This window comes from Molothrus aeneus, chromosome 5, assembly GCF_037042795.1.
Source record: "Molothrus aeneus isolate 106 chromosome 5, BPBGC_Maene_1.0, whole genome shotgun sequence".
In the NCBI taxonomy this organism is placed as follows: Eukaryota; Metazoa; Chordata; class Aves; order Passeriformes; family Icteridae; genus Molothrus; species Molothrus aeneus.
In genome coordinates this window covers 11447388-11475048 of record NC_089650.1, presented here as the reverse complement: position 1 = coordinate 11475048, position 27661 = coordinate 11447388, and the positions used below count along the sequence as shown (strand labels likewise).

At 45.5% G+C, this 27661-nt stretch overlaps 1 protein-coding gene across 1 annotated transcript in view; it reads left to right on the top strand.

Moving 5' to 3' along the window:
- Window positions 1-13307: 13307 nt before the first annotated feature.
- Window positions 13308-27661, top strand: part of DENND5B (DENN domain containing 5B) — a 105818-nt gene continuing 91464 nt past the window's right edge. The window contains exon 1 of the mRNA XM_066549614.1: window positions 13308-13419. Coding sequence (XP_066405711.1) covers window positions 13308-13419 — 112 coding nt within the window. The remainder of the gene's footprint in view (window positions 13420-27661) is intronic.

The window sequence follows — 27661 nt, the reverse complement described above, 5'->3', positions numbered from 1 at the left end:
CGGGCCGCGCTCCCGCCCGCCCGCCCGCCCTTAAAGCGGCAGCGCCGGAGCGCCCGGCCCCGCGGCCTCCGCTGCAGCTCGGGCCGCTGCTGTTTGCCGTCCTGCAGCGCCTGCCCTGCTCCGAGTCCGCGGCCCTGCTCGGTGCCGTGGGCTCGCTCCGCTGCCGATGCGTTCGAAAGGCTTTTCGGAAAGACGTGCGTCAGTGCGAGCTAGCCCTGTGTTTAAAAACGATAAAAATCCGCGCGGGAAAAGGAGCGATAACACACGGCCCAGCTGAGCGGCAGGGAAAATGAGGGGGATTTTTGCCCTTCGCACATCAGATCAAGGGCGCTGTCAATGCGGTGGGGCCCAGGAAAAGCTTTCCAGCCTCTCGGAGACAGCGGCAGCTCCCACAGGCAGCGCCCAGGGCCGGCTCTGCCTCTCGGCGAGCGGGACCTCTGCCCGTTCCTCTGCTGTTCCCATCCCACTCCTCCGCTGTTCCCGTCCCGCCTGCTCCATATCCCCTTCGTACTCCTGCTGCTCCAAAGCTTCGCTTCTCTGCCCAGAGCCTCTCTGGTGTGCACAGGAGAGAGGGGGCTTCCCACCCTGTGCTGCTGCTGTCCCTCAGGAGGGCACAGCTCGGTAAGGCAGGTAAGGCACACCTACACCTACAAACGCTGGTGTTTTCTCCGAGGCCTCGAAGTGGCCACATTTTCACGTGGCAGTGACTGGGACTCATTGGTGTGGGACGAGGAGCCAAAGCCACCTGCATCCCCTCCAATTCCCCAGGTTCTGAGGTTCACAGCGATCTCCCCAAACGGGCTCACCTCCCTCTGAGACCCCTGTGACTCTCCAACAGCTCCCACCTTGTCTCTGCTCTATCTCCAGTCCCATCTGCTGCGATTTAGGGAATACAAGCCGCTTCTAAAGGTTCTCTACCTCTCCGGTAGGACAAAGTGTACCAAATTTCTCGTTCTGCGTTTTTGAAAGGCGCTTATGCATTACCCGAAGTGATGATTCTGCAGCACTTGGGGTACCAGGGGTTTAAACCGAGCGACTCCTGAGCCCAAGCCAGGGTCTGCCCAAATCTCTGGGGTTACGAGGCCATCTAGTGATCTGCGAGCTTGTTACAATTAAAATGTACTCTCCGGGGTCGGAAAGCTCCTTGTAAAACCAGGATCTCCCCTTTAAATGCGGGCGATCCGCAGCCTCCCGAGAGAAGGTGACCCCTGCGTGCTGCGCTGTGGAATGACCAGGACAGAAGCTGGTGTCCTCCACGAAGGAGCCTGGAATCCACAGACATGTTAAACTGCAGGGATACTTGCATGCCTTTTGCTCTTCTGAAGCAGGGCCCACACTCAGTCTTTCTAGAAAATGTATAAACATGGACCTTTGTGGTTTATTTGGTGTGGACCGAAGAAATTATTTATTTCATGTGGACATTATTTCTTGGTCTCCCAGGGGAACTGTGAAGTTTCAAAGGTCTTTTGGCAGCACTTGCTGGTCCTCTCCAAGAATGTAGATATTGAAAACACTCATAACATGCAAAATTGTGAATAAAACATGCAATATTTTGTGAAATAAAAATTGTTAATAAAAAATTGTGCCCTCTAGATACTCACCACCATGCTAGGAATGAAGAACTCTAATGTTATCAACATCAGCTCAGGATGCCATGGAAGATATGGGGCCAGGATGTTGACAGGTGATGATACAGATCTACCTTGCACATTTTATTTTATGCCTGGGAAAGCTTCTCAGGGAAGCTTTTACACTTAGATCACCAGCCTCTTTGATTGACATTTTTACAAGGATCTTCTCAGATCTGGTTTTTCTGAACTTCTGATACATGATTTTACTTAGTAGATATGTGAACCTCAGTGAAGTCACTGCTGTCTAATACAGACCAACATCACACTTGAAAAGGCAGTTAAAAAGGATAGAATCATAAAACCACAGAGTAGCTTGTGTTGGAAGGGACCTTAAAGATCATCTAGTTCCAGCCTCTCAAAGAAGTTGTCTGGCAACTCCCAGCTGAGAGATTTCTTAGGTGAAAAAGGAGGGGTAAAGTCTTTGCCTCCCTGGCAGGGATGTTAGAACCAGAATTTTTTCTCATTTAACTACAAGTAATTAGTTGTGATTGTACAGATTCCTAGCATGACACAAGAAAGCCCCGATACTAGTGATAGCTGCTGTGCCTCTTGTGAGAGTCTAGGTGAACCCCTTAACCTTTCAGGACAAGCTTTGTGCTGATTATTTCAGCAAAGTATCAAAGCCTGTCATCCATGAGAAAGCAAGTTTAATTTCCAAAGGCTTTTTGCTTTAGATGGTGACATCTTAAGAATTGCAGCTACAGTTTCTGGAATCCTGTGCAAAGTACCAGAAGTGTGCTGGAATTTGCTCTAAGGACAAGGACGTCTTTGATCACCGCCTAACATCGATTTGGTGTATCATGGAGGAGTGCAACACTTGCAAAATGCAGTTGTAGAGTAGCACACAGGGGACTCCCGGGTGTCCAAGGGAATTAGGAGATTACTGGCTGATGCTACAACCGCCCAAGTGTCTGGGGAAATCTTGTTTGAGCCAATTAATAACAAAGAAATGGAGCTGCCCAAGGACAGAGAGGAAGTCAAGGCAGAGAGGAGCTACCTTCACATTAGCAAGCCCACAACTCATGAGTTTTCACAGATACAAAGGTTAAACTCAAAGGAAGGCAGGCCAGTGGTTCAGCAGCTGGGTAACCTCCCCAGGTCACTCTTCCAGCTGGTACAGGTGACAAGGCCAGCTGCTCCAGTTTGCTGTGGTGAAAAGACCTCAGTGGAAATTCACCAGGGGGAAAATGGATGGATTCAGGACGCTGTTGATTTGTAAAAAGCATTCCAGCAACTCAATACGAACAGTCAGGATGTGCACATCAGGCTCAATTTGTGGTTGCCCAGAGGCTGTGGAAGCAAGTCATTATCACAATGTAGCTGGTGCAAGTAGCTAAGGTGAAATTGAAGCTGAGAGTTCTAGCTAGGTAAGGGAGAGGCAATTCAGTTATTCTGTCATGCCTTCAGCTACGATCCAATTTTAGAATAGCAGTACATCTTTTGCAGTTGAAGAATAGGCATCTTAACATAACAACAATCACAAATTACCTGTGATGTGTCTTGAAAGCATAGGATTACCTTTCCCCACTGCCTTGCCAGCTGCATTAGGTTAGAAGCAGGAAGGAGCAGCAGCTAGCAGAGATGAAGGCATCAAGTGCCTTCTAGCAGTGGAGGCAAGAAGGGGAATTTGTAAGGTGCAGCTATTTTTCAGAGTGGAGGTGGGATGAAGTGAGGAGAAACTGTATTAATCTGACCCTTGTGCTGCTGTTTTTCTGGCACAGAAAATCTCTCCTCTGTGAGAGCCTTGTTGCTAAGAGTGAGAAGTTGAAAACTATTATCTCTGAGCTCATTCTTGATTTTGTCTTTTGTTCACGTCTGTAGTTGAAGTATTCTTGGCCTGTGTTGGCTGGATTTATTCGTGTGCAGTCAGACACGAGAGTACGTTTTTAGCGTGAAGGAAGATCAGACAGATGCACAGAGTCTGGTGGCTTGTGCTTCTCTTTGGTCCATTTTTGGATACTTGTTTTTCTCTTCAAACTAGAGGGTTCATACTTTCAAGGCCTGTTTTTTGAAATCTCCTTGAGCTAGTGGGACTTTTGTTCTCATATATATCAAGCAGTAATGACCCTTGGGCTCCTGCATTTCAGGTTGCAGCAATATTTTGTGATAATCAGCTGAGTAATCATTGTGCCTGGCATCAGAGCCTTTGCTTGAGAATTATGTAATTGTTTTAGGCATTTTTTTGTATCTGTGGCTCCTGCAAAGCCCTGAAAGATGATGGAAGCTGAGTGAATATGGGCAGCCAGGGAAAAAGGCTGTTTAAGCACCTTGGAGTGTCTCTGTCTGGTCTCCAGACAACAAGTAGCTAAATTTTCCTGAATGATACAAAATCATTCTTCATGACCTCATCCCCCCTGACTTCCTGGGACAGTAAAACCTATCCCATCTGTCTTCCCTGTGGCTTTGTCCCACATTCTCTCTATCTGTGATATATCAAGGGTGATATGCAAATTTCATTATTTCAGTGTATATATTAGTCCTTAGCTTTTCCCATTCAGGCAAAAATAGTGTCAAAGACCAGAGCTGAGCCAACACTTAGTCTGGAGCATGAGATCATGACCACCAGCTGGGGCCCTAATGCAAGTGATGCTTCCCAATGTTGGCTCTCTGTGTTGCCAGGCAGGCTGGCTTCACTACTGTGTTTAAACCTCTAATTGGTCTTTGACAAATTCTTCTTATGACTAATTTCTTCTCTTTTCTCCAGGTAGAGTAATTACTCCAGAAACAAATCCTGAAACCATAGTACCTTTGGTCATCAGATTTTAAGGATCAAGCAGTTGGTGCCAAGGGCCAAGGTAAGCAAATCAAATTTTCAAGGACCTGCATCAGTTCACAGCAGCTGGTTTGCTTTCACAATTCAACTTTTCTAGTTTTCCACTGGTGTTAAGATCCTAGCACCAGCAGAACTTTTCCTTTCACCTTCCACATGTTAGTCTGCCAGAAATTTGGACCTAGGGACAGAGGAAACAACAGAGGTCTGAGATAGACAAGACAGACAGGTGGTGCTTACTCTCTAGAGCATCTAGAGGAAGCTGTTTGGCAAGGACCTGACACAATATGTTCCTCTTTTGGCTGATGTTTGCTATTGTGCCTTGGGAGGGTGTCAGGATCCTCAAGCAACATAGTTTTGAGTCAGGGTCATGCTATGTCAGGACCTGTGCTATTCTTATTTTGCATTAATATCCAGGGGACCTGGAAATCAAGTGATACCACTGCAAGGAAAGGAATGGACACAAAACTCCCCCACAACACCAGCCAGCTCCCTCACATGATGAACAGGGTGAAACTGAAATTGGATGTGACCAAGGACAGAATAGCTGCTGTTTATCCACATGGAGGCATGGAAAGGTCATAAAGAGCTGAAAAAACTTAATCTTTGAAACTCCTCTCAATTTTTATTGATATCCTACAAAGAGTTAGCTCCACTGGCTTTCTCACCCATACTTATGCAGCATATCCTCCAAAATGGGGTGTTTGGCACTCCTCTGCTGTAGGATGCAGGCAACTCTGTCACTTTTGTATCAATAGATTTCAAACACACTTGTCAATAGACAAGTAGTTGGGCTCAAGGACTTTAAAGGTCTTTTCCCACCTAAACTATTCCATGGGCTGGGTTTGCAAAACAAATCAAGCTGACATTAGCCCATATATAATGTCTTTGTCTAACTCAAGCTTCTGCAAGTTCAGTGTGTTGGCAGTTCACTGCAATTTCTTACCCTGCAGCAGAGGACATGGTGCAGTGACACCCAAATGGCTTGTTGGGAGCAGCTTGCTTCCAGCTGGACCTGTTACCTGCAAGGCTGGGCAGGTTGCAGGGGAGCTGTTTGGACACCTCCTTGTCACAGCTCCCAGGGCTCTGAAGAGCAAGGGAGCCTGAGAACCCCCGACCTGGTGCTGTGCAATCTCACGTCTTGGGTTTTATCAGCTGAGGTGTCAATCTCCAATGCAAGCAGCTGCAATGAGTGGAAGCAGCAGTGTCACCATGACCATAAAGCTCTGTCACTGTGACAGCAGTGTCACTGTGACCCTCTTCAGCTGTGGCACCATGAACTGGTGCTGGGGGAGCCAGGACAGGAGCACCTGCAGGTGAACTAATCCTCAATATGAATAAATGGCCCAAGAATAATGAAACATACAGGCTCTGTTATCTTCCAGACAAGAAGGTAAGCACTTCCACCACTGAAATCAGCACATCTCAGCTGTGTGTGCTGAGTGTCAGGGCCTTGAAGGCACTAATGGGTCTTACTGGCCCTGGCTCTCCCTACCCCCTACCCACAGCCCAGGACCCTATTTCAGCACCTCTGGGGATGTCAGTCCTTGCCCAAGCAATGTCACTGCAGGGCTGGTCTCTAGCTCTCCACAGTCCTGCCCAGTCCATTCATGGACCCCCAGCAGGCCATTCCAAGGTTGTGTTTCCAGTCTGGGTCCCTTCAATGTCACCCATGGGCTGACATCAGAGTTGGAGCTACCAGACACTCTGACAGTGCCTGGCACCAAAGGTCATCTCTTGCCTTCATCCCTGCTGGATAGTGTCGAGCACCAGGAAGCCAATGGCTCTGATTTAGCTGGGAAAATACTTTTTTAGTGGGTTTTCCCAGCAACAGCTGAATTTTAGCCTGGAGGGAGGTACTGAGCTAGCTCATTGCCACATTAGGCAGTGTCAAATGCTCCCACCCGCAAAGGGTGTGCTTGATGGGAACTGCTGGAATTGCTCAGCATGGATCTGGGCTTAAAGAAGTTGTGACTATTGCTTTGCAAGGAAGTCACTAAGAAATATGATGTTCAAGGAGAAGCAAATTGCTTTGATCTCTGTCCTTCTGGTTGAGCTCCTCTGTGTGGGCTCAGAGCTGATTTCCAGTAAAGCACGAGCACAGTCAGCCAGCAGAGAAAAGCTGCAGTGTGGCTGCTGTCAGTAGTAACTCTCCTAAGCAACAAATACTGCAAGGACATGTGCTGTTGTTGGGCATGAGGAATAAGTGGCAGAGAGATTTGGCTGAACCTGTGGTTGTAAATGTTTAGATTTTTGCTAAAAGCGCTAGTAGGGGAATTGAAAGATACCCTTGATTAGTATGAACTGCTTCAACATTCAGAACAACAGCACTGCAATGATGTGAACACAGAGGACAGAGCAAAGGCAGTCCTTGCTAAATGACATAACAATTCACAATGCATATTCATTGCAGGAAATACTTTTCATCCGTCCTTGATTGCATGTTGTATATTGGCTATGGATTCGATGGCTTTGGATTTCTTTAGCATGCCCTTGGGCTTTCGAGTGTGCTAGGATGCATTGTAATGTAGATGCAGGGTGTCTGGCACTTCTTACTGAATGAGGCTTCAAAGGGAAGTTTGAATCAGACTCTAATTACATTTGTAATAATGCCAAAGGCATTTTGACAAAGGGATTACCTGCTGTTCATGGACAGATTTTGTCCAGAGCACTTGAAACCAGTGGGGTTGGTTCACGCTTCCACTGGTATTGGCAGACATGGGATGACCTGATTTTTGGTAACTGAGATAAAGGCAGGCAATATTTGTGACTAGGCTTTGAACACAACGGTGTTACTCAGGTAGATGTGACAGCCTGAATGTATCTTCTCTGGAAACTTTCCCAGTGCCAGAGATGATCTAACTGGGAGCACAGACCACTGACACAGCTGTGCCTGAACCCCTGCCACTGCAGACAATATTGCTGTGGGCATGTGGTCCAAACAGCTTGCCAGGATCCCCTCATGCCTTTCTCCTTGCCACAATATGTGCCTTTGAAGCTCTAGTGCTTTAGAAAGAAGCACACAGCCTTTTCCTCATGCTTTACACGGGCAGCTGTATTATGTTGCAAGACTCTTCCACCTTCTCAGGTCTTTCAACAAACAGTTTGTAAAGGACTGGAGTCCTGGAGCACTGAAAAGAGAGGAATTGGAGTTTGGAGGCAGGGAAACAAACACCTTCAGCAGAGAGCAGAAATTAGTTTGAAATGAAGAACAGAGGTTTGCTGTCCTCACTGAATGCCTGCCTCATCCCAGGCCTGGTGTCAAAGGCATCTGCCAGCAGATGATGGTGTTGGGAAGCGTGGCTGGAGGCACTCGGGGCTGCTGCCCTGCAGAGGTGCATCTGCCTCCTGGTGCAACGCCATCGGGCCAGCCTGGGGAACAATGGAGCTTTGTGCCTGGCAGATGTTCAGGCAGTGTTTGCTTTCTTTTCCTGAGGGCAGTTGAAACACAGTGACCTGATTTGCACAGGGGCTTCTGCAAGTCAGGTTACAAGCAATTTGGCCAAGGTCATGCAGAGAGTGAGGGATGCTGTCAGAGATAGATGGAAATCTCTGTGTTCCTGCTTTAGCTTGATGGTCCCAGCACAACACCTCCATCACTGCATGACATGCTGATGATTTATCCAAGCAGTACTTTGCTCAGTAGGTTTTATCTCAGCAACAGTGGGAACAGTCTGTGTGTCTTGTACATCCAAAGAGCAGGAAGTGTACCTTACTCAGAGCAAAATAAGGTCTTTGACCCAAGGATCTTGGCAGTGAACCATACAAAAGGTAATGGTTACATATGATCTTTCTCCTGACTTCGTGGAGTGAGGAGGGACTGGAGCAAGCAGTCTTGGCAGGAGAAGGTGCATCTCACAAGCTCAGTATAGAATTACAGGCAGAAGTGGAGGAAAATGGCAGGAATCACCACAGATTTTTGCCATACTATGCCACTGAACTTGGGGAGAGGAAAGAGCTCCAAAACCTCCAGAAACCAGGCTTGGCAACCACAGGACTTGCCTAGGAGTGGTTTCTGAGGCAGTGTGTGAAGTCTGACCTCTGTGTGCCCTATCTGCTTGGGGGCCTGCTGTCAGTTCCCCCCTCCAAGACTAAACCCTTGAGGAGGCTGATTCAGAATGGGAGGAGGTTTGAAAGGCCAGAGAGGCCAGCCCTGAAGCAGAGCTGCCCCCTCAGCAGAGGGATGAGCTGCATGCTGAGAAGCCTGGCTTGCAGCATGATGATGATGTGAATGAAAATGGACAACACAGTTCCATCCCTGCCTGTGTTTTGGGATCTGTTTGCTGATGGTGAACTGGATGCACTCAGGAGAGGCAGACAAGGCTACAGATTTGTTTGTGAAGGAAGCAGTGGGAGCACAGAGCCAGTCCCAGGAAGGAGGGGGGAAGAAGGTGCAATAAACTATTGCATAATTTCAGTTGCCTCATGAAACCTCTCCCTCAAGGATTCTATCAGAAAGCAGATAACAGTGGAATGCATCCATATATGTTTGCAATACAAGGGCATGTGTGTGACGAATGTACACAAAATTAATAAAATGGGCTACAATAGGGAATTAGAGATTTCAAAACCTTCAAATTTTAAATCACCAGAGCTTCAGAGGTCTTATGGCAGAGATTCTGGAAAATAATCATGTTTTACTTTATCTGTAAGTCTGCTGGATGAATAATAATTACACAATGTGGCAGAGGAAAACCATGTGCTTTTATTTAAGCTTAATCTTTATAGATATGAGGCAGTTATAGAAGGTGAGCTGCTTGCTTTAATGGTATTATAATTTGATAAGATATTAGAATATGTGCCTGCAGTATCTGCTTTCTAAGCAACGATGGACTGGGCTGGAGGAAGTGTTCTTTGCTTTATCCCTTATGGTTTATTTGGGTTTAGACCCTAAGGCAGCCAACACTTCTCCCATGCTCTAAGCAGTCTTCTTGCATAAGCTCAGAGAATGAAAATTCTTTATGAACTTCTTTATAAAATCTTCTGCTGCTGTTTTTTTTCCAGCTTCTGCTGTAGACTTTTCTGCTCTTTGTGCCAGAATGACTTGGATTTCAGTCTTGCAGTCCATCCTCAACCCATCCTTATCCCATGACAATTCACATCCAGCTCCTCATGAAGGAGTTGACAACGCTGCTCCACTGAAAGTCAGCCGAGGGTTGGAATGTCCTGAGCATCACCAACATTCATATTGCATCTTAGTGGTTTTCCTTCCTTCCATCCTACAGGATCTCATGACCCCATAGATACTAGAGTAGAACAGGAGAGGCTTTCAATGGAAAATCAATGTGGCTTGGCAGCTTGTGAAAGATCTTAGAAAGGGAACTGTGGAGCTGTGTGGAGGAGTGAGCAATCCATCACAGCAGCATGATTTCCAATTCATGGAGGAGCAATGAAGAAAATAGAAAGTGAAGCAAGAGTGTTACAGCAAGGGGAAGGAACATAACCTTTAAATAGCAGGTTTTTCCACCTGTCTGAAGCATTGGGCATTGGCTTCTTGCAGAAGTAGGACAAAGAGCTTGATGGTCTGATCTTTTATGGCAGATCCTAAGGGCAGGGTTAGCTGACATGCTTGTTAGTATTTGACCCAGTTTAAACTAACAGGTTCTGAGGAACAAAGACTCACTGAGAGGTTACGGAGAGGGAAACCTGAACCAAATTGACATTGAGAGGAATATTCATGGCAACTAGAGATACAAGTACCTAAGGAAGAACAAATCTGCCAAGCCAAAAACCTTCCCTTGCTTTGTTGTACCAGTGGCAATCCAGCTGGTGAAGGAACAAAGCTGCTGCCACGGGAGAACAGACCAAAATGAAAGGTCACAGGCAGATCTGGTCTATGCTAGTAAGTTTTTTGTGCCTGTCCTAGTCTGAAATCCTCAGTCCTACCTTATCCCTTGATATCCCATGAGTTGTTCCTTGGAGCAACTCATAAGAAGTTCTGACACTGCTTTGTTCTCTGCTGTGCCAGGGACAAACCTCATCTCCCCAGGGTTATCGTTGATATGATTTGATTAGAGGACACCCATCCTATTCAAATCCCTTGTGGAACTTTAACACTTTTTGTTGGTGAAAGGAAAAAATACTCATAGTCCCAGCCAGTTATCTCTGATCATCCTAGATGTGTCTCATGGCACAATCCTATCAGGCACTGCTGCCTCCCAGGCTGTACAAACATTTTCTCATGGCGTTTGCCTGATTAGCTAGTATGTGCAGCATTTTGTGATGCTTTTAGGCCTCATCTCTGTTTTTCTTTCACTCTTGCAAGAAGCTCCACAGCACCTTCGTGGACCTGCTGTGACTTCTGTAAAATTTAAGCCCTCGATGTTGCAAGTAGAGCAGAAGTATTGAAAGCATGGCAGCCATTTTAAGGAGGCACTGGTGATCAGCACAGGGTGTTTTTGGATGGTGAAAGGAGAACCAAAATGCCTAGGTTCTGCTAAAATATAATACATTTCAGATTCCTTGGGATGAGAGCCAGGATGGAGGTGGGAAAAAACCCATGAGAGCGCAGAAGAGATACCCAAAGGCAGCATGCAGTACCTAAGCTAGATCAGCTTGGAGGGAAATATTAGAACTTAGATGGAGGGGTTTAGGTGAGACAATCCTGAGGACATAACATGGCTTACCAGAGCCCAGGCAAGCTGGGTCTGATGGCACTGCTTGGCAAAAGATCTGAGTGGCTTCATTAGAATGACTCTTGTGCCCAGAAGATCAGTTGTCTTAGGAGAACAAATCAGTGCCCCCACAAAATTTCCCCACAAAAAAGCGTCTGTGACAGCTGCACATATAGAAGTGGGAGCTCAACCTCACAGTTAACCCAGGAAGAATGAGTTTATTAATTTTACACCTCCAATCCCATGTGTTGTGCTTTTTCCTCTTCTTTAATGCTATATGCAGTAAACTGACTTTATTGAGATTGAGGCATCTGTGCACTGAACTTTATTAAAGCAAAAAATGCCGTGTACAGAAGACAGCTAAACCAAAGCAATCTAGAACCAGCTAGCAGCTGGTTTTTACTTAAGGTAAAAAGGTCAGAACCATTGTGTTAATTTTTGGGTTATTTTTAGAAGCAGCCTTAACTCATGCATCCTTTAGAGAGGCTGATGAAGCCTCTGTCTTGGACTTCCTGGAGGCATCCATACCACTGGGCCTCAAAAAACAAACATACTAACAATATAAGCACTTGGTTTTGAATGAGAGTCAGAGACTGACTTGTCAAGCTCTTGCCATCTGACCCAAAGCTGAATAAGCAAATACATACAAGTTAATAAACAAACCAAACTAAATAAAACAACCTAGCTCTGGTGCAAAGTCGAGAAATTTACCGGTCTCACAGAAAATTTCTCTGCAGCTCCAGAAAGGTTCAGGTTGTTACTGAGTGCTGCAACTACAAGAATTGGGGATTGTGAGAGAGGATTTGTCTTCTTTTTAATGTTTTAATTTTTTTTAATTGAAGATTGGGGTTATTGGGAAGGGAAAAAATTAGTTTAGCTCCTGTCTGCTTTCACTAGAACACTAGAGGAAGCTAAGAAATAAAAGGGCATAAAATTTGTTAATTTGATGGGATGAAGAGAGAGAGAGATGCTGACCTAGGTGGCTTCCAGGTCAGACAGTTACTCCATGTACCTCCATAAAATGACACAAGGTGGATGAATTATCAGTTTCCTTGTAGGCATTTTCTTATCAAATGCACTTGTTGAACAAGGACAAATGTACACCATAAAAAAAAAAAAAAAAAAAAAAAGTGATTCACACTGCTAAGAGGTAAAATAAAGGGGTCACAGGAGTCCACAGTAAGAAAATTACAAGACTGTAATTATTACAGGTGGCATGGACCAAAACTAACAAACATATGAAACACAAAAGGATAAAAGTGAAAATACTGAATGATATGCTATCCAGAATACTGGATAATACCGGAATACTTGAAAATACTGAATGATATGATATCCTTATCTGACATCCTTCAGATGTCAGAATTATTGACACATGGGGGGGAATCTTATCACTTTGGAGAAGAAAACGTTAGAACTTCAAAAGAATCATCTCTGCCCCTTTAAAAGTAGGTGCCGCTCGCGGACAGAGCTGCCAGTATTTTAGCATCGGGCGATCCTAACGAGAAGGATTCTAGCAGCGGGGGTAAAATAATGCTGTTTTATTTCTGGACGCGGCAGAATGGCCAGTAAATCTTAAGTAAACTACGAACGAAGAAACATTTTAGATTTTTACTTTGAAACTGAGTGCGGGTAGCCAAGAAATAGCTCTCCCGTAACGTGGTACGGGTGCCATCCATCACGGCGCGGGGATGGAGAGCGCACAAAAGCCATCCGCCGCGGGTGGTGGCTGCTACTTGCACATTGGGCTGCGGAGGAGAAGCAGCCGCTTTCCCCGGCAGGATTCCCGCAGGAAGCGCTCAGCGCAGCCCGGGCGCCGGGCGGGGCTCGGCGCGTTCCGGCAGCGGGGCTGCGGGAGCTCCCTCCTGGGGCGGGGGGGGAAGAGACATTCCCGATAGGAAGCGGCACCATCTCCTGCTTTATTTAAATAAAGCCAACCTCTCCCGCTCACACGCGGGGGAGCTTTAGGCTGCAATCGCGGACACAACGGGCGACAAAGGCACCCGCAACTCGCCCGACACGCCGGGAACGCCAGCCCGCGGCGGGGGCGGCCGCGCAGGGTTTAAATGCCCCGCGGGGGCGGTCCGACAGCGCGGCGTGTCCCGCCCGTCCCCGCCCCGCTCAGCTGACAGCGGCGGGGCCGCCCGCCCGTTCTCTGCCGCCCGCCGGAGCCGCCGCTCGGTGCCCGCCTGCGCGGCCCCGCCGGGGATGGGGGGCGGCGCGCCGTGACCGGCCCGCGGGCGCGCCCGAGCCCCGCTGCTACCGCCGCCGCCGCACGGAGCCGCCGCCGGGATGAGCGGGAGCGGCAACCCCGGGCCCGGCGCGGCGCCCTGCCGCTTCGCCCACTACTTCGTGCTGTGCGGCATCGACGCGGAGAGCGGGCTGGAGCCCGACGAGCTGGCAGGTGAGCCTGGAGGCCTCGCCCGCGCCGCTGCGGCTCTCGGCGGGCGTTCGGGATGCGCTGCCTCAAAATGTCTGCTCCCCCCGAGGAGGGGAGGAGGAGGGGTCGCCGCGCCGGTGGAAGCCGCTGGGAGGGAGCGATTTTGGAGGATAAAGCATTCTCTGGAGGGGCTGGTGGAGCATCCTCCCAGGGCAGCTCCCGCCGGGCGGTGGGGAGCGTTTGGCCGCCGGGATGCGGCGTCCACCGCAGGCTGGGCTGCGCTGACCCCGCTGGCCCGGTCCCTGACGGTGGCGGGGACAGGCAGCCCCCGGCGGGTGCCACCGGCAGGAGAAGGGAAGCCAGGGTTACTGAATTGGAGGGAGCCGAATCACCGAGCTTTCTGCCGGGGCAGATGCGTTTTCATCAGTCTCTGCACTGGAAAGGAGGGGGAGGGATCTGGGAACAACTGAATATATTAATGGAATCGCATCTTTCTTATGTTTATTCGCACCTTATGTCTATTCTGAAATAATCTTCCCGCATTCTTCTTTGCCCCTCTACCCCAAAAACGTTACGGAAAAAAAGGAGCAAAACTACTGCTGTAGGCTCAAACACATTTTCTAAAATGTTTATTTTTGGTGGGTTCATGACTGGCTATGAGCTGATTATGTTGGCATAAGGCAGCAGTTCTTCCTCAATGTCACTTTAGTTTATGCAAGAGAAACTAAGTCAGGTTTTTACATATAAAGTTTGATCAACATCAGGCTTAATAACAGAGCTTAATTGCATGGAAGCTAAGTGTTTCCTCATGGAGTTACAAGTTTGGAAGTGTTTAAGTGCCAATGTTTGCCCATTCCCGTGCGTTCACACTGCAGGCAAAGGAGCTGTGTTGGCTAGAGTTGAAGGCAGCTGTGAGCCCCTCTGCCTGGCAGTGGGATCCCGAGGATGGGATCCTAATGCAGCTATTGCATCAGGAAGTACCTTGCCTTCTGGTTGTGTAAGGGAAAGCCACGACGGTCTGTATCACTGGTCAATGTACACTGGTTGAAGTTCATGTTTTTGTCACCAGTGAAAGGGGTGGATGCACGTATTTTTCCAAGGAAGAACTTTCCAGGGAGCCTTATCTTAAGGCAGGGTAACTAAGTCTCTCCCCTTGGCAGTGAGCACATGCTACTGTATGGAGGCAGCCCTGGGGACTCCAAGTTGAAGCATTAGCTAAATGTACTTTCATCTCTTTGTTTTTTCACATGTACTTGTGACCACAGCTGTGTGTTTTCAGTTTTGCTGCTTTTAGTAGAAAACTCCTGACTCCCAGGAGCCACCTCCCAGCTGATGGTGCGCAGGGTTTGATTTGCATGGTATGATCTATTGGGGTTTCAGCTACCTAAACTTTGAGTCATCTATCTGAAAAGAAACTATTTTTAAAGCTGTGTTGGCTGGTAGGCTGTGCCTTCCCTGATGTACCCGGACTTTCCAAGTTGTCTTTTGCTCATTTTTGTACCATTTCCCAGGAAGGTGCACAGCTGTGTTCTTGGGGAGCACTGCTCAAGGACAGCCTGAGTGTGGTGGGTCTGTGCAAATGTGCCTTGACTACAGGGCTCTTCTTCTGTGGTCATTCAGTAGGTTTGGCTGAACTGCTCCAGCAACACTAAGCAGATTTCAAAGCTAAAGTAATCTCCCTCTTCATTTTTCAGTGAAAGAAAGTAATTTTTTCAGGATATACCCATTTAGGAAATACAGTGCAGCTGTGAATAATTTCAAAGAGAAATTAACAAAAGTAGTAATTTTTGAAGCAATGTCTTTGTAACTGGTTTCAACTAGGCAAGGTCTAGCAATATGGTTTGGACATACAAACACTTTTGGTAATGCCAGTTCTGGAGGTATTCTTAATACCTTAGGAGGGTTGGGATGTGATAGGGGAAGAAGTGGAGTAACAGAAATATGATGGGACTTAACATTGCCACTGAGCAATGTTATATTTTTAGGGACTCGTGACATGAGCTTTCTGCTATCAGCTGGGAGCTCAGCAGTGGGAAATGCTGGGGAGGAACAGGGAGTGCTGTGAGCCACAAATACAATACAGCCGTGGAAAAATTAACTCTGGTTTGAGATGTAGCTGAGAAAACATTTCTACTAAAGCTTGGGGAGTACTAATGCTGCTATAGGCAGGTGATAGTGAGAGACAATCTAGAAATCTGTGCTACAGGTTTCAAAAACCAAGGTACTGCAATAGAATTCTCTGCTGTAATGGGTGGGGAGAAAGATGCTTGAGGGAGTAGAAAGTCTGTTCTATCACAGGAAACCCACAAATGGCTATTCTTTCTAAAAACATTCTTAAAATTCCTTGTGGAAGTAAATGACCGTGTTCTTTCAGTGTTATGTAGCTGTGGTAGCTGCATCTTGCTGTCCTTGTGCTTTAAGAGCCTGTTGAGGTAAGTCACAAGGCATCAATGAAAAGTTGCTGTGACTTAAGCTGCTGCACAGATCATCCCCAGTTTAGCAAAAAAAAAAAGTAATCAAGAACCTGCTGATCCCCAAACCCATGAATCCCTTGGCAGCCAGTTTTCACAAAGGGCCCTGCTCACCCCAGCTCTGACTGATGGAGCTGCTTGGGGCTGAGCAAAGAGCAGGAGAAGGGACAAGAGGAGCTCTGCTGCTGCTTTGGAGGCCCCAGGGCCTCTCCTGTGAAGAGAGAAGCAGAAGTTAGGAAGTCTCTGAGGATTTGAGGTGACCCCTGTGGTGATATTCAGGCAGCTCACTGTGGTACATGGTGTGCTGAGGAGCTGCCTGTGAGTCAGCTCTGGCGTCACCTGGAGCTCCCTGACCTGGGCCCTGCCTTGGCTGGGAGCAGCCTGGGACTCTCCCCACTGTGGAGGCTTTCCTTGCCTTAAGCCCAAAATCTCTTCAATTAAAAACAGCAGAAAGCACCCAAAAATCCTCATCTACTGTATCAGGCAAGAAGTGAAATGTTTCGGTGTTACTCATGAAAGCAGGGCAAAGAACTGCTTTTCTGATTCTTGTAGTGTTGATAGGTTTGTTCAGAAAATGAAATAAAATCAACATTTATGGTTGTATAACATTTTGACATGCTTTTCGGGGAGAATATTTTGGTTTATAGTTCTTGTTCCACTGAATGGATGCTCAGGGCTTAAAATAAGCTTGGTAGATGAGAATTTTCCACCAAGCAAACAGTTCATTTTGCTTAGATTATTTTTTTGTCTTTTGCATGTATGCTGTTTTCTGGTACAGATTTTTTTTTTTCTGTGAGTTGCTTCACAGCTGGCTCTTCAGATGGCTGATTTGGGGTTTTTAAGTGAACTAATTTTGAACAGCTAAAAGCTGTTTACCTATTACTCAACTTGTTAGTGTATCCAGGCACACAGCAAAATTGTGTGTAGATTATGATGTTGTCAAAACACTTGTGGCCCTTATCACAAAGCTCTCACTCAAGGATGGAGGGAAAAAAACCCCTTTTTTTTTCCCCAGGGACTCTTTTCCAGGCTCTTTCCAGGGACTGAAGGAGGAAAGGAAACTATCTAAGGATTTCTTGGTGTTTAATAGTTGGAGGGGTCATAAAAGAAAAGCAGGGTATTTGATGTGAAATATCTTGAAAAGCATGAAAATTTCAGTATTGGTTTCAGTGCCCTATTGAACTCCTAAAATAGGGTAAAGGGAGCTTTTCTGTCATGTGTAGGGCTGATGGAAAATAAATTTCAGTTCCCTTTCCTCTTCATGCCTGCTTCTTTCAGGTAAAGCCATTTTGAGACTATCAGCCTTGGAATTGCATGTGCTCAAATGAATTTGTTATAGTAAATATTTAACATTGCATTTAACAAAAAGACCTAATTGTTCATTAAATTGTTTCTATCATATGTTTTTTCATACCATGTGAATTTCATGTTCATATATAGTGAGCTATATGTGCAGGGCACAAGGTTTTCTGCCTGTAGCAGCTTTTACCATTTGCTTGGGGAACATGTTAAATATTGTAGTATCTTGTTTGAGTGTCACAAACTACAATTTAGAAAAATCCAGAGTACACATGACTCAATTAAAAAGAACATGAAATATACTTAATTGGGGAAGTAATTTAGTGCTCTGAAGGCAAGTAGGGAGAGAATTAGGGATGTTCTGAAGTGGAAGGACTCCACTGAGGGTGCAGTTTGGAGGAAGAGAAGGTGCAGTAAGCCAGTGTGGGAACTGGGACTTGAAGGACTGTGTTGGATGGTGCCTTCTCTGTCTTAGAGTGGGAATATTGATGGAGTTATGGCTGCCTGCTTGCTGTGTGAAAGGATTTATAAGATTTTTATGGGGTTTTTCTCCACACATGAACTGTAAATGTTACATTATGCTGTCTAGTTTTTGGCCATTGTGTAAAGATTCAATGTCTTACTGTCCTATTCAGTGTATGCTTGAAAGCTGTAGGGAGCTTCATTACCCTACTGTTAAGATCTAATTCTTTATTTTAATGGCCAGCAAAGCAGAGAGTGGATACTGGTCATGCTGACTGAAAATGCTGAATGTCTTGGGGAAAATGCACATTTCTTCTACCTTATGCTGTTTCCCTACAAAATATCCACATATTGGTAATTAATTTCCCTTCAATGAAATGTTAAAATCCAAACAGGGCATGCTGCAGTCTGGCTAACTGTGCTTCTTATCTAGTAGGCTCTTATTTTTAGAAAGCTAAAAGACTTTTTTGTCCTTGTGTGTGCTTGGCACCTGTGTGCTGACGCCTCGCAGAGCCTCCCCACTGCCTGCGCCGTTCCCCTTCGCGCTTCTTCCGTGCCAGGGCTGTGTGCTGCCAGAAAACTTGGTGGCATTACTACAGTCATACAACTTCTTGTGTGCATGGCTTTTCTGAAAATAGGCAGTTGGAATTTTTCCTAGTTTGCTGGAAATAGACTAAGTTTCCCTCCACCGAGGAATATCTGATCAGTTGCGATTCCTGTTCGCGACTTACGCAACTGACGCAAATGGAAAGCAGGCCACAGAAGTTCTGCTTTTCACGTTTAAGTGTGGTCCAGACTTGCACAAAGCATTTTTGGAGGGATTGTCCAGATTAAGTAACCTGGATGTGGATGAGAATGGTGCAAGTAGAGGCAGAGATGGTTTATGCTGTTCAAGTTAACAAAGCTTAACTTGCTCCTCAGAAGCAGTTGAGGTCGATTGCTTGGGATTTCTCATCTTTGCAGGGCTTGTAGGAGGAATGGAATTCAAGAGTTTCTCCAGCCCCCTTTAAGAAGTGATGCTCAAATGCAGCACTAAATCTTCTGACATTATAGCTGGAAAAAACCAAGTCTCATGGATTAGGGATTGGATGGACTAGCCAGCTTATTGAAGTAACTGTCATTTTTTGTGAACTGTCGTAATAATAGGGAAATACTGTGTGTTCATTTAGGAAACCTGTTTGATAAAAATCTAAGCTGGGTTAATATTTTGTTCATGTGAAACCAAATCTTATTCTGCATATATAAAGTGTTGCTTTTCTAGTTAAAGGAGCATGGAGATAATACCTGCTTTTGGAAAACCAAAATTGGATGCTGAAACAGAAATAATGTTTCTGCTCTCTTCTACATCCTCAAAGGTAGTGACATGGATAATTGCTGTAATGGTTCATTCTTCTTTTTTTGCTATTGGAGGAAACCAGAATTCCACTGTAATACCACAAAGGTTTTAATTTTATTTAAAAAAAAAATCTGAATTATGCATTAAAGGTTTAGTTCCTGTAGGAGGATTTCTGCAGCCAAAGGAGTCAGTGCTTTTTATAAAGAACTGTCAATATTATTGATAAGTATGATCTCCATTTAATAAGGAGTAACTCTCTCTTGCTGGCTTGGATAACACACCAATTTGTGGAATTGCTGATGGCTGTGATGTGTTGCTGTGTCTCAGCAACAGCACTTTCATTCTCTATCTGCATATATGCCAGAGAAATGCAGGATTTAAATGTTCACCCAGCCCTGATGTGATTATTCTGTTATACATTTGCCTTCATCTAAGTTTTTTCTACTGTATTCCTTTGAAAATAAGGTACTGATTGGGTTGGAAAAACATCATTATTCCTATCAATAGCACTGACTCACTAATGCTAAACCAAAGAGAATTTCTTGTACTTTGCTTGCCAGATAAGCTGCTGTTTTGATTTCCACTTAGACAGACTAAAGCCTCTTGCACGCTCGGAGGCTGCTTGGCTGCCAGTGGCTGCTGCAGTAGCAGAGAAGCAGAAGGTGTGATAGTGTATGTGAGGGGGCTTTTTCAGTGAGGATCCCAGAACTGCCCTGTGAATATTGCAGGAGGCAGCAGCCCTTTTCCTTCACACACTGTAATTGCAGCAGTAATCAAAGCAGTGCCAGGCAGAATGGCTGAGCTGCTGTCCTTTATAAGAACGACCTAAATCCAGCCCTAATCTTGTTCCTGCGCAGCAGCCTGAAGTCACTGCTGGCCCCATCCTGGCAGCTTAGTGCTGCAGTGGCTGTGGAGAGACGGGGTCCCAGGCCCACAGCCTGTGCCTGGAGCACAGAGCCCTGGCAGACAAAGGTGGCACACAGCCTGTGCTTGGGGCACAGAGCCCCGGGAGACAAACGTGGCACAAATGCGGCACGTCCCAGGGAGTGCGGCAACGCTGGATCGAGCTCGGCATGGCCGTGTGTCAGTGGGGAGGGTATGGACGTGGTGGTGGTGTGAGCCTGAGATCAAGGTCTTGCTGCCAGGGGAGAGTCTCCTGTGTTGGTGTCCACCTCTGTCCTGGTCCTCAGGTGCTGGAGGATGGTGGCATCCGGGGGAAGGTGATGCCCACCGCCCTGCAAACGGAAGAGCAGCAACCATAAGTATGTCAGAATTGCTCAGGGCGGTGCGTGACTGTAATATTGATTTCTGTGCTCAGCTGTTTTCCCCTGTCCTCGCCAGAGCCTTTTCCCAGTGCTGCAGGAGCTGTGCCAGTGCCCTGACACCCTTCCCACAGCTCGCCTGTGCCAATGCAGAGCTCCATGCAGGAATAACTCCAAAAGCAGCTGCTTCAGGAGAGGCTGAGCTGCACAAAAGCCAGCAGGGCAAGGGTGTCGTGGCTCTCTTGCCTGCCTTCTTTCACCTGCTTGTCATGGACTAATCAAGTTGTCCTTAATGCCAGCTCGTCCCTAAAACATGCTGGCAAGTGTACAGCCCACAGAGCCTCTGCGTGGGCTGGCACTGGGTATGTGGCTGGCACACTGCTCCTGCTGCACTTCTGGTCTGTTGCAATGAGGGCTGGAGTCAAGGAGAAATGTGAATGAAGGGGAAAAAAACAAATAGTGCGTGCACTTTGATGCAGTTAAAGCTGTGATCTTTGGCTGATGCTGTTTGAGATCATGTAGGACCACTTACATATGTGGAAAGAGTTTCTTCTTGAGCTGCCTCTGGAGTGCATGGAGAGGAACTGTGTGGAATATATGAGTCTTTGTATAGCTCATGACTGTAAATAGCCTACAATTTTTGTTTTTCTCCCGTTTTGTTTTTTCATTATCTACCTCTTAACCAGTGAATAGCAAAAATATATACAATAGGAAAAATTGCATTGAGGAAAACCAAATTGGATTAGGAAAACAGTAAGCCTTCACTGTGTTTTTTTGATCACATTAGCCATATAGATAATTCCAAAAGTAATTAGGGAAGAGATGGTGATGGGTCATCATAGTAAAAGAAACATTCTGGGGGAATGACTAATGTGTGATAGACTGCTGAGGTGTCAGATATAGGCATGGCTGGAAGAAATTTCTGTTATTTTACCAGTATGAAAATATAAACAACTCCATTTGTGCTTGTTGCTTGGAGTCAAAGATCATTTTTAATCATCGGTCTGATCAGCTGAAGATTCTCTCATTAGGGTGTCCTAGGCTTGGTGGAGATGCCTGGCTGAAAACATGAAGCCATTCTCCTTTGAGGTCTGAGGTTTTGCTTCTACCTCCATGCCTACCCAAGCCATGAAAAATAACATCCAAGCAGATGCTTGAAGAGTGAAATGGGAAGAATATTCCATGGGAAAGAGGAATAGGAAGAGTACTTCTAGGGTTTGAAGTACTTTGCCAGATCTCAGTGACCTGCTTCAAGTGATAGTACAAAAATTAACTCTTACTGGAATATAATATTGGATAGAGGGGTCTGTTTTTGGTGGATCTGTAAAGAAATCTTGTTCTCTCACTGGAGAACAGCCTTCACAATTTCTTACAAATACGTCAGCAGTTCTTGGTTTGTGTTCAGAGGCAATGTTTAAATATGTCAGTCTTGTAGAGTAAGCACCCCCCTCACCCTGGAGCATGAATTTGAGTTTGCTTTACAGTCATTTTAACCATCAAATTGCAATAATAATTCTGGGATCTAGTAGCACTTAAAAGAAAACTGAGTAAGCTTTATATCAAGCTTGATATGGAGTCAAATCATGCTTTGAATCTGTGTGAGTGATAGGTTGCACAGCATGAAAGCCAGAAGTATCCTCTGTCCACCCCCTTCTTGGTATTCTCTTGTCATGTTAAAGACTAACATGTGGAAGGGTAAGGGGGCTTAATCTGAAACACCATTCTGTGTAAACAATGACAGGATTAAACAAAAAAAAACAACAAAAAAAAAAGAGCCAAGCTCAACCGCCATGGGTGTGTAGTGGCTGCTGCTTTTCACGGATGACTGAAATTATTTGTATAAATTTGCATTTTCCCCTCAGCATCTCTATAAAGCCCTGCTCATTCCCATGCAGAGCTGTTTGCACGTACAAGCGGGTTGGCATGCGGTGGCACGCGATGCCATGTCACCTGTGGGAGCAGGAGCTGCAGTTACAAGGGAAAATCAAATACCACCTTTTTTTTTTTTGAGGCTGTCCAGGTGTCAGAGGTGCTTTGAGTCCCTTGTGACTGGAACACAAGAGGGCTGAGCTCTTAGTAATGAAATGATGAAACCCAGAACTCACTTATCTGGTAATTCCTCAATGAAATATTGATTAGATGGGCCAAGCAGCCTGCTTTGGACTGACCAGCATCTGGAATCAGCTGGAGCCTTCTGGAAGAGGATGCTGCTGTCATGGTCCAAATAGGTATTGCTTACACTGACTTCAGGTGTCTGACAGTTCTGCAGTCTGTGTTCTCACTGACCTGGAACCTGCCTGGAGGCTCTAAATCATTTAAGACCCCCCCTCTCCTGTGGAGGGCTCTTAAAGCCCCCCTTGTGCTCTCAGTTTTTTCTCCAGATTGCTGCAGAGATTAATCCAGTCAGATGGTGTAAATACCTTCTGCTGGGCCCTCTGGTCTCCCCTGAGATGCCCAGGAAAGAGAATTGAGATTCGTTGTTTTAAATTCAAATTATGAAGTATTTGAGCAAAGAATGCAATATGCAATTGAATAAATATTTGGCTTTTCATTGTTGAGGGAGGGGAGGATTTGCTGATGAGTTAGTTATTCACACAATACTATTTTTCTATCAGCATTCCCACTTGGTGTTCTTGTTTGTTTTATGCTGTGCAATATTCTGACATGAATTTAAAATTAAGAACAATTTTATGCTTAAAAACAAAACACCAGCTCTCTTTCTTTAAGCTGTGATGCTGGCTGGTGTGGAAGAGATAAAGGGCTGCTGCACTGTTTCTAGAGTGGGACTTTTTTGTAATGTAGATTTTGTGCTTTCTCACTTTTATTCTTCCAGTATGGCTGTATGAAAATACACAGCATCAAGTATTTGAGGAAGAATTCCCACTTTTTGTTTAAAAAAAAATCCCAAAACCAAAGAATCCAAACAAAACTAACAGAAACACTAAAAATACCCAACCCCCTAAAATTTTGTGAGGATCTGAAGATTAAATGTTGGTCATGACTCACATTGCTTGAAAACTGCCAGGTGCTTTATAAAAATGACTGATGGTAGGTGTGTGTAAAGCTGTGTGTAAAGGGTGTATTTTGCTGTAGTGATGCCTTCTAAGCACTGCAGAAATATCAAGGCCAGGAAGAATTATATTACAGTGTCTTTAATGCACCCCTTTCGGGGTTGTCAGCCTTTGTCTTTAACTACTATTGCTATGAATCTATTAAGGGAGAACACTTATCTCTGGAAATCAGGATAGCAGCTATTCAGCATGGATGGATTAGGTGTTTAGCCTTTTCCCAAGATGATGCTGTTCAAGATAGGTTTTTCTTACAACATATTTGCAAATACATTGACTCTTTCTGGCTTTAGTGAATATGATAGCAGATGTTGTTTGACTCTCTTAATTCAAGCAGGGATGTGTTGTCTAGTGTTTGTGTCTGAAATTTGGGAATGACTAAGAATTAAAGAATCCTGGTGTAGGGAATGCTATTAAGTAATCATTTTTTTCCTGTATGAATATGAACATCTGCATGGGGTGAGGCAGCTGTAACCGTGGTCTGCTATTGTGCTTAGCCAAAGGGGAACGGTGGTGGGAGATGTTAACTTTCACAATAGCAGTTCTGGGTAATAACTTACTGTCATTTCTATGCCCCTATCTTTGTTTCTCTCTACTTGGAGCTGCCCACAGGGTGATGAGTTGAGTGGGGAAAGAAAGAGCCCTGTTCAAATTTGCTCAGCGTAACACACTGCTAAAAAAAAAAAAACAACAACCAAAATAAAACAAAACAAACAAACAAAAAAATCCCTTCAGCCTCATGTGGGCTGAACTTCCCATGAAAGCTGTGCCTTAATGAGCTCAGGCCCCTCAGCCCTGCTTTGTCCCTGTCAGCAGGTGAGAAAGGGCCGAGGTCCCTGGCATGGGTGCCCTGGCTGTGACCCAGGAGCTTGGGGCCCCGATTAGTTCAGCTCTTGTGCTTTCAGTGGGAATAAGAATGACATTTGTCTGGGGGCCTGGATGTATTCATGCTCCTCGCCTTCAGGTCCCTGCTAGCTAGTGCTGCAGAGCCATTTGTCCAGGAACCAGGGAGAAAAGGCACAGATTCAGGTCTGCCCCAGAGCTGAGGGCACATCCCTCAGAGCAGTCATTGCTGTGGTGTGTCCAAGATACAGATCATATATGATGGTGATAATGATCTAAAAGCTATCTGCAATTCAAAGTGGGTATTGGGTTTCAGTTATTGGTTCATATTTTGTCAGCACTTTGTGACAATGACTTCTGACCGTGTCCCAGTATTGCTTGTGATGCACTGAATAACTCAAAAGGGAAGCTGATGCTAACTAAGCAGGAGACCATCTGTGTTGTTAATAGTGCAGTGTTATCACACTCAAAACTCAGCTTGAGTGATTGATAACATGATCACACCAGGCTTGTTTCCTTTTTATTAAAAAAAAGTCAAAATACCAACCCTTCCTCCAACCAATCTTATCCTCCCCCCAGTCTTATCTACCAACTTCTGAGCACACATGTCAATTTAATTTTGTCAGAGATGGAACGAAAAAGAAAGAGGATTTTTTTTGGTGAAGTCCCTGCAGCTAGAGCAGAGATCCTAATTAACCTTCCAATAGTGTAGGTACAAGGATTGTGGTGATTGGTAGTGGGGCTGTGGCTGAGCCTCATCCCCAGTGTGCTACAGCTGTGCAGAACAGGTGAACAGCATTGAGGGTAATGAGCCATGGAGTGCCCAGGGGCACTGCCCAATCACCAGAGGGAACAGAGGGCACACAGGTGTAAAGCATGTAGGATGATGGCTAGAAAAGGTTGGGCTAAAGAACAATGAGAGTGGATGCTTGCAGCCTTCTGAAGTGACTCTGTGGCGTTACTCTGTATGGGCAAGTGCTTAAAACCTTCTGGTGTGGTGTTACTCTGTCTGGGCAGGTACCTGATGCACAATGGTGTTACTCTGTTTGGGTAAGTGCTTAAAGCCTTCTGAAATTGTTTGGTGATACTCTGTGTGTCTTGGCTGTCTCAGCTGTGACATAGGCTGCAGCACAATAGTACAAAGGCTGCAGGAAAAGCAGCAGCACCTTCTAAAGCTAGGGGGGCCCATCCATGAGGGAATCCTGGCAGTAATTGGCAGCCCCAGAGTGGGATCCAAGCAGAGTATGTGCTTCCTCCTGCCCATCTGGTGGGGTGGGGAGCAAAGGTAACTCCTGGTACTGAGGAGGAAGGAAGGAAGGACTATTGGAGCTAGCAGGCCTGTGTGAGCAAAAGGAGCTGCAGATGAGAGCACCATGACTTCTGTCCTGCCATCCTGTTGCATAATTCCTGGTGCTATTCACTCCTACCTGTGAAAGCCTACAGCTGTGCTAAAGCCATTGTCCTTAGTCTTTCTTGCTCAGTGTCAGCTCCTACAGTGTGATAACGGGCAGTGGGAACAAAGCTATGTTTGGCAATAAATAGCAGTTCTCAGATGGTTGTTTGCAGGGTCCAAGTCCTTCCTCAACCTCAATGAAAGGATGTAGGAGCTTGACTATGTTGGTACTATTGTATCCAGAGATGTGTCTATGGAAAAACACCTCTGTATTTCTTCAAAATATAGTGAATGGGATATACAGAAGCAGAATATGCTGGGGAAGAGAGCTCTTTACTATCTTTTTCTTTTCTTATCTTCCCCCTTTCTACATTCAAGAACAAACCAGCTCATCCTCATGCTTTTTTGTTCTAAAATGCTATTCTGACCTTTCTGATGATATTGTTCAGAATGAAAATCTCTAGTCTGAGATATTAAAGTGCTAATGATGCATTAGGAGTCATAAAACTGTATTTAGTGCATTAAATTTTGAGTAACTCCAGTAAAAGATGCTGCAAGGGATGGCTAATCACTTGGCATTTATGAGTTGTCTTGGAAGTAAATGACAGTATCCAGCTGAATCTGCCTGCTGAAATAGCCCAGAAGGAGATGGCATTGCCTTGCAGTGGAAGGTTGGCAATCTGTGCCTGATTAATCTGCTCACCCCAAAGTGGCATTGCTCCATGCTTCCAGCAAGCTTGTAACAGATGAAAGCATTAATGAGCCCCTGGGTAACTGAGACGACCCCCGGGGGCCCGGGGATGTGGGGAAGGATAAACATTGCTGACTCAGTTTCTCGCTCTTATATTACATATTTTTTCTCAAACTGCGCTTAAGTGATTCCATGTTAAAGTGCCTTTCTGCATAATTAACAGTAGCAGAGCTGTTTGTGTGGGTTTGACTGGCTGCGTTACTTAGGCGTTTTTATCTCCCTGACTTTTCTTTACTTGAAAAAAATGTTGCTGTCTTCAGGTGTGAAACACTGGCTCTTGGTTAGTTGCTGCTAGACCATGCTGAGTCTTTGTATGTTAGAGAGAGGCTGGGACCAAACCTCCCTTGGGGCCAGCCAAGTGATCCACTGAGCCATCATCATCTTCTGTGTGTATTCAATTAACTGGCTGGTAAAAGTGTGTAGGGGCCTCTGAGGGCTGATGACAATATATAGTCTGGAAAGTTTGGGAATTATTCTGGCTATAAGAGAGAATTTCAGGAGGCTACTTAGCTTTTGCAGACTAGATTGTCTTTCATTTTCACCATCTGAATAGGTTTAATAAGAAAGGAATTGCAGTTAAATTTAAGCAGGCTTTTGCATTCAGGAATTAAATTTCTGTTTTTCTTTCTTGTTGTGGCTTACTAATAATTGTCTTGCTAATGCGTTTAAATTCTGCTCCTTAAAAATGTATTAAGTGGTTTATTTGTAGGAGGTCATCAGTTTCACAATATTGTATAAAACTGAAACCAAATCCTCCTGTCTGCAGCTGCAGTGTTAAATAGAGCATCATTGTCATGTGGTGAGCATGGCTGTCAAAACACTTCGGTCAGAGTGGGTAACATGAACAGTTCTTCTACATTAAATATTTATAGAAGAAAATGCAAACTCAGAGGGCTGCCAGCAGACAGACATACTGCTTAAATACATTGTTGTGGTGGTGAGGGCACGGATCTTTGTGCTGCAGCTTTAGGAGGAAGACAGCAACCTGTTTCTCCTTGCTCGTGGGCTCAAGGGTGTGCTTTTTCTGCATATGCACATGTATGAAAAGGAACTGGAAATTTAAAACTTCCAAAGGAAAACAGTAACTCAGCACAAGCCATTTGGCTGCCAGCATCCCCCAAAATGTCTGTTCTGCTACAGCAGCCACAGAAGAGTGCAGCACAAGCGTCTCTTGCGTGCCTGGCCCCAAGGGCAGCGCGTCTTTATTTCAGGTCCTCTGGTGCAAACAGGTGGTGAACTACAAGTGGCAAGATGCTGAGGAGAAAACCATGTAATTAAATCTGGCGCTGTAGCATAATAAATCTCCCTTGTATTCTTTAGCTTTCCAGAGCCTTTTGAGCAGTACACAATGGCTGTGATTAATGACTGTTGTATTGTCTTA